General features: G+C 38.9%; 1 gene segment (V, D, J or C); it reads right to left on the reverse strand.

The window, feature by feature from the left end:
• Window positions 1–13,148: 13,148 nt before the first annotated feature.
• LOC121434917 lies at window positions 13,149–13,989 on the reverse strand. The segment is given in 2 exon segments: window positions 13,149–13,531; window positions 13,950–13,989. Coding segments are annotated over 2 exon segments (423 nt in total).
• Window positions 13,990–14,671: the final 682 nt, after the last annotated feature.

The following is a 14,671-nucleotide window of genomic DNA, read 5'->3' on the forward strand; positions in this document are numbered from 1 at the left end:
TTCTATAGAGTAATCCGAGCTTTTGAAAATGGTTCGCCTTCACATTTAAAAGATTTCCATCACCAGATGAAGGTTCTATGATGATATGCAAGATATTCGTCAGTATTGCTCTAGAATAGGGTCATTTCAGGTTCCCTATCCTCAACTGCCCAAGGAACTAACTGGGGACCTCGGCTTGGGCACCTGGGAGTCCCTCTAGGGTCAGGTCTCTTGCCCACCCTAAAGTGACTCCCTTAACTAAGAATTGTGGTTCCGTGCTCCCCTGTCCAACCTTCCTTTATCCCAATCCTCCTGTTTTCCCAAGGCCCGACCTCCTTCCCTTCTAACTTTTCTCTCCCCATCTCCCCTTACCCCCATCCCACCCCACCCCCAAGATCCCAATTTTCTCCCCGGCAATTTTGTCTACTTCCCTTAGCCAAGAGGATAACTATATGTTTTTCCTTGGGTTCCCCTTCTTACTTAGCTTCTTTAGATTCACCTATTGTAGACTCTGGTGATGGATGGAGATAGAGACAGAGACCCACACTGGAGCACTGGACTGAGCTCCCAAGGTCCCAATGAAGAGCAGAAGGAGGGAGAACATGAGCAAAGAAGTCGGGACCACGAGGGGAGCACCCACCCACTGAGACAGTGGAGCTGATCTATTGGGAGCTCACCAAGGCCAGCTGGACTGTGACTGAAAAAGCATGGGATAAAACTGGACTCTCTGAACATGGCGAACAATGAGGGCTGATGAGACGCAAAGGACAATGGCACAGGGTTTTGATCCTACGTAATGTGATGGCTTTGTGGGAGCCTAGCCAGTTTGGATGTTCACCTTCCTAGATATGGACGGAAGGGGGAGGTCCTAGGACTTACCACAGGGCAGGGAACCCTGACTGCTCTTTGGACTGGAGAGGGAGGGGGAGAGGAGTAAGGGGAGGGGGAGAAGGGTTGGAGGAGGGGGCGAAGGATGGGAGGAGGGGGAGGGAAATGGGAGGCTGGGAGGAGGTGGAAACTTGTTTTTTTTTTCTTTCTTCTCCCTTTCTCAATAATACATACATATAGATAGATAGATAGATAGATAGATAGATAGATAGATATAGATATAGATATATAGATATATAGATATATAAAGATTTCCAGCTAACACAAACTGACTTGCTCTCTGAGCTAAGTCTACAAACGGACTTTCTGTTTTTACCCACGCTGGGATTCTCTCAGTGTTTAATTTAAGCTCCACATCTTTAAAACCTAAATCTTGTTCCCTGTTTCTACTAAGAAAATACTGGGATTAAATGTAAGCATGATACATGTGCTTCCAGTTTCTTGTTATCATATTTATAGTTGTTTTCATATAATTGTTTAGATGCCATTCCTGGTAATGGTTTTGTCTTTATGGGTCATTTTATGTCCTAAGGCAATAACTAAGGTACTAATATGTGACCAGTTTGTGCTTCTTTTGCATTTTTTTCTTCTCTAGGAAAAAAAAACAGCATCATGAGATACATCAGTACCAATGATAATTACAGTCTCTCTGTCTCACCAGAGAAATACATTTTAAGAAGTGAGCCATGTTTCTCTTCCATGGTGTTATAAGATGTGGGGAAGATGAACTTCATTCTCCGTGGCAGGGTCACACAGAACCTTGTATGGAATAGGAAACAAATGTTGCACCTTGGTCTACCACCCTGATCTTTTCAGATCAAATGTTATTTTATTCTCTAATTACTATTTATGAGATTGTTATTTAATCACAATATTCTCCCTTTTTTTCTTCTTCCCCCAAACTTTCCCATGTACCCTTTTCCACTCTCCACCAAACCTTTTTTTGTTATTTGTTATTGCATGTATATAAGTATATGTGTATACATATATATTCCTAAGGACAACCTCTTTGGTTCATATAATTTTAAGTGTATGCATGTTTTTAGGGGAGACCATTTGATGCTGGAAAACAAATTGCTGTGTTCTTCCCTGGGTAAGGCCACCTCTCTTGTTCCCAGGTTTCCTCAGTTGCCTATGCCTCTCTTGCAGGGATCAATCATCATGTCTGTCCACTTTGGCACGTTCATTGGTATAACCCTGTATCAGCTCACATTTCGATGGTCATGTTGATGAGACTTTATCTGTGTAAATTATGACATCAGTAAAAGACACAATCTTTAGGCAAACTCCTCGATCCTGTAACTTTTACAATCATTCTGCCTTCTCTTCTGCAATGTTCCCTGAGGCTAAGGTACAGGAGTGTTTTGTAGATGTATCCATTGGGACTGGGATCCACAATTCTGCAGTTTGATTGGTCTTGGTATCCTTTAATGGTTTCTAGATAGAAGTTTGCAAAGAGAAGTTCCCACTAAGAGGGGTGATGGCTACAGTTATCTGTGGGAATAAGGACAATTGTTCATAGATTGTCGTTAGGGATTATGCTGGTTTCATAAAATAGATTCTCATCTAATAAGCATGATTTCACTTGAACTTTATAAGTTATCTAGGTTTCAAGCACCACACAGAGTGTCCCTATTGTGGAGTTGGTCTTCTGTCCAATTAGAGAGCTGTGGGTACTGTTAAGGAGTGCGTGCCATTACTGCACTTGTAGAGTTACTTCTGATGGTTGATGTGGTTCATAGGGATCAGAACTGGGAAGGACTCTGTTGCTTCCCTCTTTTGGAAACTTGCATGGCACTTTCTTGTTCCAAGAAAGCCAGTGCTCTGAAAGGGGCATTCAGGCATAAGTTCTAGCTTAGTGGTTTCTGGGCCGTGGTGCTGTGAGCAATAGGGACTCGCCACCTTTCACGGGTTAACCAAGGGCAGCAGCAATAGGCTGTATGTTTTGGGAGTCTCCTGGGTAGCTCTGGCCATGAACTAAAAAGAGGGCTTCTCATGTATGCCCTTGAGGTTTTGTTACATGATCTTTGGCTCTTGGAGGAAGCAACATCCACCTACAGTAGAAAATTGTATTAAAACTATAAATTTTTATATATCTATATCTAATCCATTGCATTGTAGGAGTTATTTTATAGGTAAGTAGTTAATAACATGGTTCCTTCTGGAATTTTCAGAAATCCTTACAGTTACTTTACCCACTTCTCTTGTATTTATCCCACCTCTAGTTTCTTTAAAAATCTTCTATTTTCCCATTTCCCCAGGAATCCTGATAGTCTGCTTTACTCTACCCCACTTCTTCTGTATTTACATCTCTCCCCCTCCCACATTTTCCCTATTTCCTTGATTAGACAACCTGTAGCCTGGTAATCTCCCTGCTATTATTCCCTAACCCCCTACCTTGGGAATGGTCTCATTTTACTTTCCTGGTTTCTGCAGTTACTACACACTATGTACTCACAACTGAAGATTTGGAGATATGAGCCTTCAATAAGAAAGAGCATGTGGTGTTAGCCTTTCCGGATCTGAGTGATATTACTCAATATGATCTTTTCTAGTTCCAGCTGTTTAATTGCAATGTGCCTGGTTTCATTTTTTTCAGCTGAAGAGTATCCCATAGTATATTTGTACCACATGTTCATTAATCATGAACCAGCTGTTCAACATTTAGATTGTTTTGACTTCCTACCTATTGTGAACAAAACAACAATAAACAAGTATCTGTGGAGCAGGATGCTGAGTCCTCTGGGCATATGCTGAGGCTGGGTTACCTGGGATATTAATTTTTAGCTTTTAGATAACTATCCAAACTGATTTTAATGGGGCTGCACCAGTTTACATGCTCATTCACAGTGAAGGGTCTTGCCTTTTCCCTGCATCCCCTCCAGCATTTGCCGTCAGTTGTTCCTTGGATATTTGCCTTTCTGATGGGGTAAGATGAAATCCCAAGTTGTTTTCATTTGTATTTCTCTAATGTGTAGGGATGATTAACATTTTTTGGAAATGTTTTTGGTTCAAAAATTCCTGTTTATTTGTTATTAATTATCAATGGCATTATGCTTACAGGGAATACAGTCATAGAAAACATTTGTAGATACAACAACATAAAAATCAGGGGAAAGGAGACAGTCGGCTGCTGTAAAGTTACAATTGCCAAGGTAGATCCAGGTGAAGTCATAAATCATACCCGTTGCTTGCTAATGCTCAGACTTAATTAGACATCTTTGCCATTTTGGTTAATCTTACAATCTCCTATTCATATTCATTTGCCACCTGCATTTCTAGAAATGTCTGCTATATTACTCATTTTTTGGTGGGTATAATATTGCATTGTGGTTAGATAGGCAATAAGCAGTGATTTCAATGCTTCTGAATTTGCAAATATTTTTTATGTCTTAGAATGTGGTACATTTTAGAAATTCTTCAGTGTGCTGCTGAGTGGAATGTGCATTCTTTGCCATTTATATAGAGTATTTGTTACTATCTCTTGCTGTAGGATTTCAGCTAATTCTGATGTTTCTCTTTTGATATTTTGTCCAGGTAAACTGTTTACCTGAGAAAGTGGGGTATTAAAATTGTCAACTCTTACTAGATTAATATTAATTTCTGTTTTTAAATGTGACTTATGTTTTTTTCTTGGTCAGTTTTTATTATACTTTCTTTTCTGTGCATACTTAATGTTTCAACTACAGACAATTAAGGAAGAGAGGGATACTTTTCATCCCTGAGGCCCTGAGGTAGCCCCCTAGTTGACTATCCAATACCAAGTGGTTAGCCCTAACATTATATACATATGAGCAACACTAATCACACACAGCCAATTATATTTATATACACATTTAATAATAGGAGTTAAAGGAAAAATCATGAATTCAAGAGTGAACTAGGAAAGGGATATAGAAGGGGCTGGAGTGAAGAAAGCGAAAGGGAAATGATGAAATAGTATTTTAATTTTTAAATAATTTTTTAAGAAAAAGGAGAAAATGTCATAAATTGTTTTGAATGACTTGAAATTAGCTTTTAGATAGATTTTTTTTATGTTTACACAATAGTTGGCACTTGCAACTAACAACTGACAAGTGCTGCACTGGAAAGCTTGTGACACAGGATGTGGATGGGGCTCCAGGCCCTGTGGTAGGTTTGAGGACAGGCTGCAGGTGCCTAGGGAGCAGTGTGTATCTGTGGCACAGAAGTACATCGCTGAATCTCCAGGCTGGGTGTCTGTAATGTGCAGGGAGAACTGTTTGCCTTTTTTATTCAGTAAAACTATTAGTCTTTGGTCCTGCTTTTTTTCTATGTTTGAACGAATGTCAATAATGAGCTCAGGGTGTTTTCCATGTCCTTGTTTATACCAAAGGAAGTAGGATGAGGCACTGTCTACATATGTGCAGTTGATGACAGTGCTGGCTCCCTCTTGGACGGTCAGGATTGAAGGACGCTGTTCCACCTGCTCACCGTAGCTCGCCTCTATGCATAAAATTGGAGAGAAAAGAGAATGGTTGTCAGGTCATAACTTTTCAGAATTCTCTTGGTCTATAGTAACTAGAGAAGAGTTGAATGAAGTAGAATTCCTCTTAGATGTCTCAGAAATGTCCAGAGAATATTCTGTGACTTTAAAATCTTAACTCACCATTCCACTGCAGCCAGAGAAACAGCAATAAAGTAGGAACATATGTCTTCATTGTTCTCTCAATGAAATTAAGATCCAGTATAGACTCTGAGGCCGAGCAGGTCAGTTACAGCTCTTGGGTGTTGTTCTTTCCAAGTAACAATTCTACCACTTGATTCAGCCACTCAGTCACTGTGAAAAAAAAAAAAAAGCTGCACTTCCGCTCTAAGCTTATACAACTAGCATACAGGAAAGAGAGTCCTCTGTATACTCCCTAGGAACTGAGATCTACTACCACCTTGTGGTTGCATCCTTAATCAGTGAGGCCTTTGCTTAAGTGTTCTCTGACATATGAGGAACCCAGACACATGAAACATCAATGTATTATATAAAATAGTTTCTAGTACTGAAACATCAGGAATAGTAATTGTACACACTAGCGAAGCTGTTTCTTATCTTTAAATCTAACATAACATATGTGTAGTTCTTCATATATAATGTATATAGGTGATATTTTATATATAAATATTTGTGAGATGTGTTCTGTTTATGTGTGTGTTGTGTCTGTAATGTTTTTTTTGTTGTTGTTTAGAACTGTATTTATTAAACCACTCCTATATCACAGAATTCTTAGCTCATTCACCAAGCAACTCTTCTTTATCTTGGAGACAGATACTTAAATCAATATTTGTCTTTAATAGTTATGGAATCCAGGAAAAGGCTTTTCCAGGTGTCTCATGGATTTTTAGTTGCATATAGGCAATCTTTATTCTATTTCAGTGAGTTCTTGATGACAATACAGATGTGATGTTTTTGTACTTGCATCTTACCTTCCAGAGAAGTCTGCCTGGAATCACAAATACACATAGCTACTTTTAGGAAAGTTCTCGGGAATAATTTGATATTAAGCATGGCAACATCCTTTTGGTTTATTCTCATAGCATGCAATGATTTACTGATAGAATAGCAGTGGTGAATTCCCTGAAGAACTTGTCAAGTCTTGTAATAAAACCAGCATTCCTCCTTCCCATGGATCCTCCAAGACCCCCTGCCCCTGCTTCTAGCACATTTCCTTTGCTTAATGTCAGCTGCAAATACCCACAAACACTGTCTATCTGGCAACCCCACATACACACAGGCTTGGGAAGCAGGTAGTCCAGATTCACTGACTTCCTGCCCTCCATTTCATTTCACCTGGTATAATCCCTAGCCCTGCACAGGCCAGTTTCCTGTTCTATCACTCTTCCTCCATTCACGGAGAATCTTGCTGCATTTTCTTTCCTCCATCACCACCCATTCCTTTGTGTCAAATGCCAGTAGAGACACTCCCTCTGCAAATCTGGTGTCTGCTCCTGTCTTGGAAGCAGGTAGTCCATCCTCACTCTTCTTGCTGTCCTTCATTGAAGTTTTCCCAGTTTCATCCCAGCCCTGTGGTGAACCACTTGAATGAGCCTGTCTTTCCTCTCTGCTTCTATTCCCCAGGGATTCTACAATATACTGGAGAAGACTCAGCTTTTCTTCTTCCTGTGGGTCCTCTCACCATCCCCTCTAGTTCACTCCCTTTCATTTCTGCCACCCTCCAATACATAAAAAGCACTTTCTATCCCACTGACCACATTGGCAAGGAATCAAGTAGGTCATTCACACCATTCTTCCTGTCCTCCATTACGATCCCTGCACTCTCATGCTTAACCTGGTAGCAGCCTGCTTACAGGTCTCTTCCTTCCTCAACATCATTCACTGGACACTGTAACTCTTGGATCAGGGTGCCCTAACCCTTCCAATCCCATCTCTCAACATAATTATATAATTATTTGTATATTTACTGCAACTAAATATAACTGCAACCTACTTAAGGAAGCCCTCTTCCCACCACACCCCAAATCCCTATGGATCCCACCTCTAGGTGTTAAGAAGATCAACTTAGCTTATTACTTAAACATCTCTCAAACTTTTATTTCAGGCCACATCTTCTCCTTTCTGTCATACATTGGTCCATAGAAGCATCCTCTACCAGGCAATCAATAACAACAATCATTCACTAAAATATGGGGACTTCAACAGAATCCAAGGAAGGAATCACCCACTAAACAAAGGCAATACAAGATATCAAAACATAGAAACACCATCATCCCAACCCAAGAAACCTATACAAAATTACAAATATTAATAGCCAAGACAATATATCTTCACCAGAACCCAGTAACCTTAGTACAATAGACCCTGAAAATGCAATGAAACTGAACAATAAGCTAAGGTTATCAAAAATACATATTTTGAATTTGCCCAAAGATCACAAAAGATTTAACTAAATCCCTTAATGAAATCTTTGAAACATACAAACAGTGAAATAAAATGAAAACAAAAAACTGTTCAAGACATGGAAGTAGAAATAGAATCACTAAAGAAAACACAAAGGGAAATAAAACTGAAAATGAAAAATTTAGGGAGTCAAACCAAAGCCTCAGATGTAAGCTTCACCAACAGGGCAGAATACATTGAAGAGGGAATTTTAGACATTGAAGAAAAGGTAAAAGAAATGGACTTGTCAGTCAAACAAAATCTCAAATTTTCAAAAACCTTAGGAGAAAATATCCAGGAAATCAGGGACGCCATGAAAAGGCAGAATCTACAAATGGTATAGATAGTGGAAAAAGAAAAATTCCAAGTCAAAAACACATAAAATATTTTCATCAAAATCAAAGAAGAAAATTTCTCTAACCTAAAAAATAAAGGTTCCTATCAAGTAACAAGAAACATACAGAGCACCAAATAAACTGGACCAGAAAAAAAAAATTTCTGGTGATTCATAATAATCAAAAAATGACTTTATAGGACACAGAATTAATATTTAAAAATAAAAGATAAAAACACAAAGTAACATATAAAGGCAAACAGAGTATAATAACTAACACCTCAATGAAAACTATAAAGGTCAGAAGAGCTGGGGTAGATGTGACACAAAATTGGAGAGAAAAACAGCAGCCCATGCTACTAAAACTAGTAAAACTATCCATCACAGTTGGTAAAGAAACAAAAACAGTCCAAGATAAAGTCAAATTTAAGCAGTATCCACTTAGCTATCCTACTCTATATAAGATGACAGAAGGAACTCTGAAGAGATTAACCACAACCAAGAAAAGCACAAAGAATAAAAAATCCCAGAGGAGCAAATCGAAGGAGGAGGGAAATATACACCATAGCAACAAGTATCAGGGGTCAATCATCACTGCTCATGATTACTCTCAATGTTAATGGGTTTATTTCCTTGATTTTTATAAAAGAGGCTAAAAGATAAGATTAAAACACAGGATCAATGTATATCCAAAAACAACAGAAATTCTACAAAGTGTACAAATTCATGAAAGGTGAACAACTCATTACTAACCCTAACTCCAAATTATTCCAAAAACAGAAGCAGGAGATCACTGTCTAATCCAATTTATGTGAACCTAATTACCCTGATATCTAAACCCACAAAGATCTAAGAAAGACAGAAAATTACAGGCTGATATCTGTTCTGAATATAGATGAAAGAATTCTTGAAAATACATGCAAACTGAATATAAGACACATTAAAAAAGAATCATCCACTGTGATGAAGTAGGTTTCATTTCACAAATACAAGGATAGTTCTATGGATATAAATCAATAATGTAATCGAACATATAAACTGACTGAAAGGCAATAAAGACATGATGACCTAATTTGATACAGTAAAGGCCTTTGGCAAATCCAAATTTCCTTCACCCTAAAAGTCCTGGAGAGACTAGAGGTTCAAGGAACACACCCCAACACAATAAAGTACCAACATACAGCAAGCCCACAGGCAACATCAACCCAAATAGGGAGAAGTTCAAGACATTTCCCTAAAATTGATAGCCAGGTAAGGTCATCTACGTTCTTCATACCATTTCCTCTTAGTGCTTAAAGTCCTAGCTGGAAAAGTAAGACAGCTGAAGGACATCAAGAAGACACAAATAATTTCTCTCCATTTAATTTGATGTTGACTGTTGGCTTGCTGTATATTGCTGTTATTATGTTAAGATATGTTGCTTGTATCCCTGATCTCTCCCATAACTTTCTAATGAAGGGGTGCTGGATTTTACCTAATGCTTTTTCAGCATCTAATGAGGTAATCATATGATTTTTTTCTTTCAGTTTATTTATATAGTGGATCATCATGATAGATTCTTATGTTGAACCATACCTGCATCTCTGAAATGAAGCCAACTTGATCACAGTGGATGATTTTTTTGATGTGTTCTTGAATTCTTATTGATAGAAATGATTCCACTAAAATTAGTAACAGACAAGGCTTCTACTCTCACCATATCTCTTCAGCATAGTTCTTGATGTTCTAACTAGAGTGATAAGATACCAAGGAGATCAGAGAGTTATAAATTTGAAAGGAAGAAGTCAAATATTCAATATTCACAGATGATATGATAGCATATATAAGTGACCTCAAGTATTCTACCAGGGAATTCCTACAGCTGATAAACAACTTCAGTAATATGGCAGGATACAAGATCAACTCAAAAAAATCAGTAGCCCTATGAACACTGGATTTTTGACAAAGAAGTTAAAATTAAACCATGGAAAAAAGAAAGCATCTTCAACAAATGGTGCTGGTATAACTGAATGTGATCATGTGGAAGAATGCAAATAGATTAATTCCTATGCCCATGAATAAACCTCAAGTCAAAACAGATCAAAGACCTCAATATAAATCAGACCACTCTTGTTGGCAGAGGCCGCTTGTTTGTTCCTGACTGCCTAAACTCTAAATAAGCAAACAGAAGCTGTATTAAATAAAACCCTGATTGGACAATCACTTAAGTGTATTTCTACATAGCTCTTCCATCTAGAATTAACCCATTTCCATTATTTTATATTTTACCACAAAGCTTGTGGCCTTCCAGCAAGTTTCCAGTTGGCAACTCACATCTTTCCCCTCTGGTCTCCTAACTCCACCTACTTTTTCCCAGCATTAAGTTTAGTTCTCTCCACCTAGCTCTACTCTGCCCTATCGCAAGCCAAGGAAGCTTCTTTATTCATTAACCAATAAAAGCAAAGCATATACAGAAGGACCACCTTCATCATTTCCACCTTCCTGTTTAAATAAAAGAAAGGTTTTAACTTTAACATTGTAAAATTACATATAACAGAACAGGTATCGAGCAAGAAATGCAGTCACAACATTCATATCTATTTTATCTTTTATTATAGCTAAGGAAAATGATAACAATATATTCATCAACTTTATCAGAGACTCCAGAAGAATATTATATTACCAAAGTAAACAGGAAGTGCATTATTAGCAACTTCCAAAGCTCTAAAATTGACAGAGACATCTCCCTGCCTGAACAGTCACCCAAAGTTCTTCTGTAGCATCGCAGGCACCCATCATCAACCTACTGACCCATAGTATCTGGTTGAGTTTTTCATAAAGCAGAAAATTTTAAAGACAGTTCCGCCTATATTGGCAATTTGTCAGTTACTTTCCTCCATGTCCTGCAGATTGTCTGGCAGACTCTTTCATGAAGCAGGAACCCTGAAGGACTGTCTCACCTTTAGGCAACAGTAGCAGTCATTTTTCTGTGGGTCCTGCAAATCCAGTCAAGCAGTCCAGGCAAGAGCAGCTGCTTGCTGCTTTTTTTTTTTTTTTTTTTTTTTTTTTTTTTTTTTTTTTTTACCTAAATGGTTAACAAACTCCATAAGGTGCGTCTTCAATGCTCATCATTCTCTCTAAGTAAATTGGTGTTGTCAGGAGCAGATGTGTCTCATGTCATGAAAAGTCCTAAGTTCTTAAAACATTTTAAAAGCCATATTCTGTAGTCTTTGGAAGATCTGAATAATATCTATTTATCTGAAATATATCTCTGTACATCTACAAAACATAACTAATATGACTACAAGCATGACTATTATAGATGACTCTCTATTAACCTATATTTCTTAATTTTACATTACATTTTAAAAGAGTTACACAAACACAATACCTTAATCAAATTGATCTTAAATTTGCATCAAAAGGAGAAGATCCATACCAAAGTAAAGATTACCCTCTTTAAAGGTAAACAAACATTTATAAACCATATTTGGGAATTTGGGCATAGTTCTCTCCAAATTGTTTCTTGACTTTTGTTTGAGTGAAGTAATTTTGGGGGGTGTTCATGGTCACCTTTCAGGGAGTCTTTTTTTTTAATTTATTTTTTTATTGAGAAAAGGAAAAAAAAAGTTTCCGCCTCCTCCCATCCTCCCATTTCCCTCTCCCTCCTCCCACCCTCCTCCTTCCCCCCAGTCCTCTTCCCCTCCCTCTCCAGTCCAAAGAGCAGTCAGTGTTCCCTGCCCTGTGGAAAGTCCAAGGTCCTCCCCACTCCGTCCATGTCTAGGAAGGTGAACATCCAAACTGGTTAGGCTCCCACAAAGCCAGAACATGAAGTAGGATCAAAACCCAGTGTCATTGTCCTTGGCAGTGTTTTGGTTTCTCAGGAAATTCGGGATCAATGTACCCCTGGACTCAGCAATACCACTCTTGGGAATATACCCAAGAGATGCCCTATCATATGACAAAAGCATTTGTTCAACTATGTTCATAGCAGTATTATTTGTAATAATCAGAACCTGAAAACAACCTAGATGTCCTTCAATGGAAGAATGGATGAAGAAAGTGTGGAATATATACACATTAGAGTACTACGCGGTGGTAAAAAACAATGACTTCTCGAAATTTGCATACAAATGGATGGAAATAGAAAACACTATCCTGAGTGAGGTAACCCAGACCCAAAAAGATGAACATGGAATGTACGCACTCATAATTGGTTTCTAGCCATAAATAAAGGTCATGGAGTCTATAATTGGTGAACCTAAAGAAGCTAAATAAGAAGGTGAACCCAAGGAAAAACATATAGTTATCCTCTTGGCTATGGGAAGTAGATAAAATTGCTGGGGAGAAAATTGGGATCTTGGGGGTAGGGTGGGATGGGGGTAAGGGGAGATGGGGAGAGAAAAGTGAGAAGGGGAGGATGGGAGGAGTGATTATCGTGTGTCCCAGAGCTTGGACTCTTCCCTGGCTCCAAAAGGATTTTTGTTGACCGAGGTTTCTTTCCCACCAGGTCCCACATCTGTTTAGTCCCAAATAAACACACAGAGGCCTACATTAATTATAAACTGACTGGCCTATTAGGTCAGGATTCTTATTAACTCTTATAGTGTATATTAGCCCATAATTTTTGCCTGTGTTAGCGATGTGGCTTGTTACTTTCTTCAGCAAGGCAGTCACTTGTTGCTTCCTCTGTGTCTGGATGATGACTACAGACTGAAACTTCCCTCTTCCCTGAATTCTCGTTGCCCTACCTCTACTTCCTGCCTGACTACAGGCCAATCAGCATTTATTTAAAATACAAATGAAAGGGTACAAACCATTGTCCCACAGCAGATTTTCTCATCAGTTTTTACTCCGATTTACACAGAAATATTTTTTTTTTTCAAATGAAAAAGTCAGAAGTTCTCATTCTCTTCTTTCTGTGGAACTGGAAGTTGTACTATCAGCTGCCCTGCGGGCTTGTCTGTCTATCTGCTGTCAGCTCTTCTTGCCCAGGCTCAGCATTCCTTTCCCATCCCTGCTGGGCTCCTCAGTCTTCTCTTTCCCCTGTAGGGCTTCTGCTCATTCCATCACAGAGGCCTCTTTAGAGGATGCCGCTGCTCCCCTCCCCCACCAGGCAGATATTGCGCAGGTGCAGCCCTGTCTGTCACAATGTGCTTTTCTCAGGATACAGTGATACACAGCAGCATCACTCAGGCTGACCCGAGGCAGGATCAAGGTATTTGACTTTCTGTCAGAGGGAATAACCAGAAAGGCCATTCTATTGCTTGTGTTTTGTTGTAGACCGTGAATCACATATTCTGGACCACGAAGAGGAACCTGTCGGTACCAGTAAATATACTCGTTCCCACTGATGGCGGAGTGGCTACAAGGCAAGTGTACAGTTTCTTCTTCAATACTTTCCATTGAGTCTGGCTGTGTAGTTTTAGCATCACCCGCAATACCTAAGGGGTTAAGAAGCAACAGATCAACTTTGTACCATTCATTACCGAAGTGTCTAAGTGTCAGGCTCTCGGATGCCTCAGAACTCTTCTCCCGAGTTCTGCTGCTGAGTGCTATATGTTGCTCAGGTTCAGAGGAAATTGCTAAAATTTACTCCTTAGCTGTGCAGAATCACACAGCCAAAGAAAAGATGCCCACGTCCCACTTTCCCCCAGCTTAATGAGCCTGGGGCTTCTTGTATATAAGTCTGCAAGTGGGATACGCAGCTGCTCACGCTGACAATTCTCAGACTAAACAATCTCACAGACACCAATTCTCTCCAGCACCTTGGAAAATCACAGAGGGAGAAGTAGAGGCAGCAGACACATTTCTTTGTCTTTAGGCACAAAAATCATCCTTCCGTAGGTCCAGAACACTTACCCAAAGTCAGGAGAATGGCAATTCCACTCACAAACCGCATAGTTAAGAACAGGTTCTAGGGTTCTGAGCTCAGAATCTGTGTCTGATGGGAGGATGTGAGGCCTCAAGCCACAAACCAGCACTTTCCAGCATTGCCCCTCCTCAAGAAGCCTTCTTTGTAATTGGCTCTAGTCATGTGTCTTTTGGTTGGGTCTACCTCTACCTCCAAAGTTTAAATATAACATTTAAAAGATGAAAATGATTTTCTTGCAAAATCCCCAATTGGAATTTTTTGTTGAGATCATTTCAAGGCTTAAACTCAACAAGGCTTTGTCTGAATGTATGAAACCTTTCAAAGGAAACTCTACTCCCCTTGTTTATAAGACAGGCAAAAATCAGTGTCAATTGGTAGTTTAGTGTGCTATTGCACTGGTAGGAATTGTTCTTTATTTCAGGAATTCTTATTGAGCTTTGTGCTATAAGAATAAGAAGGACTTCCTATTTATATTGATAATATAAAATTCTTAGAAGCAGAAATAAATTAACTTTTAGAAATGGCAACTTCTTTTTCCCATCAAAATTATGATAAACCAAGTTAAAAATGAAGCAACACTCTTGAAGAAACTATTTGTAACATACTTAATGAAAATAGTTTCTTAAGTGCCTACAATGCATGATCAGTATGGCAGAAAAAAACATGATAAAATTAAAGTTCTCTGGCGTTCCAGCCTCCTAAGTGGGGT

Source organism: Microtus oregoni, unplaced genomic scaffold, assembly GCF_018167655.1.
Source record: "Microtus oregoni isolate MIOR12 unplaced genomic scaffold, Mior012 000045F_ref0000178, whole genome shotgun sequence".
In the NCBI taxonomy this organism is placed as follows: Eukaryota; Metazoa; Chordata; class Mammalia; order Rodentia; family Cricetidae; genus Microtus; species Microtus oregoni.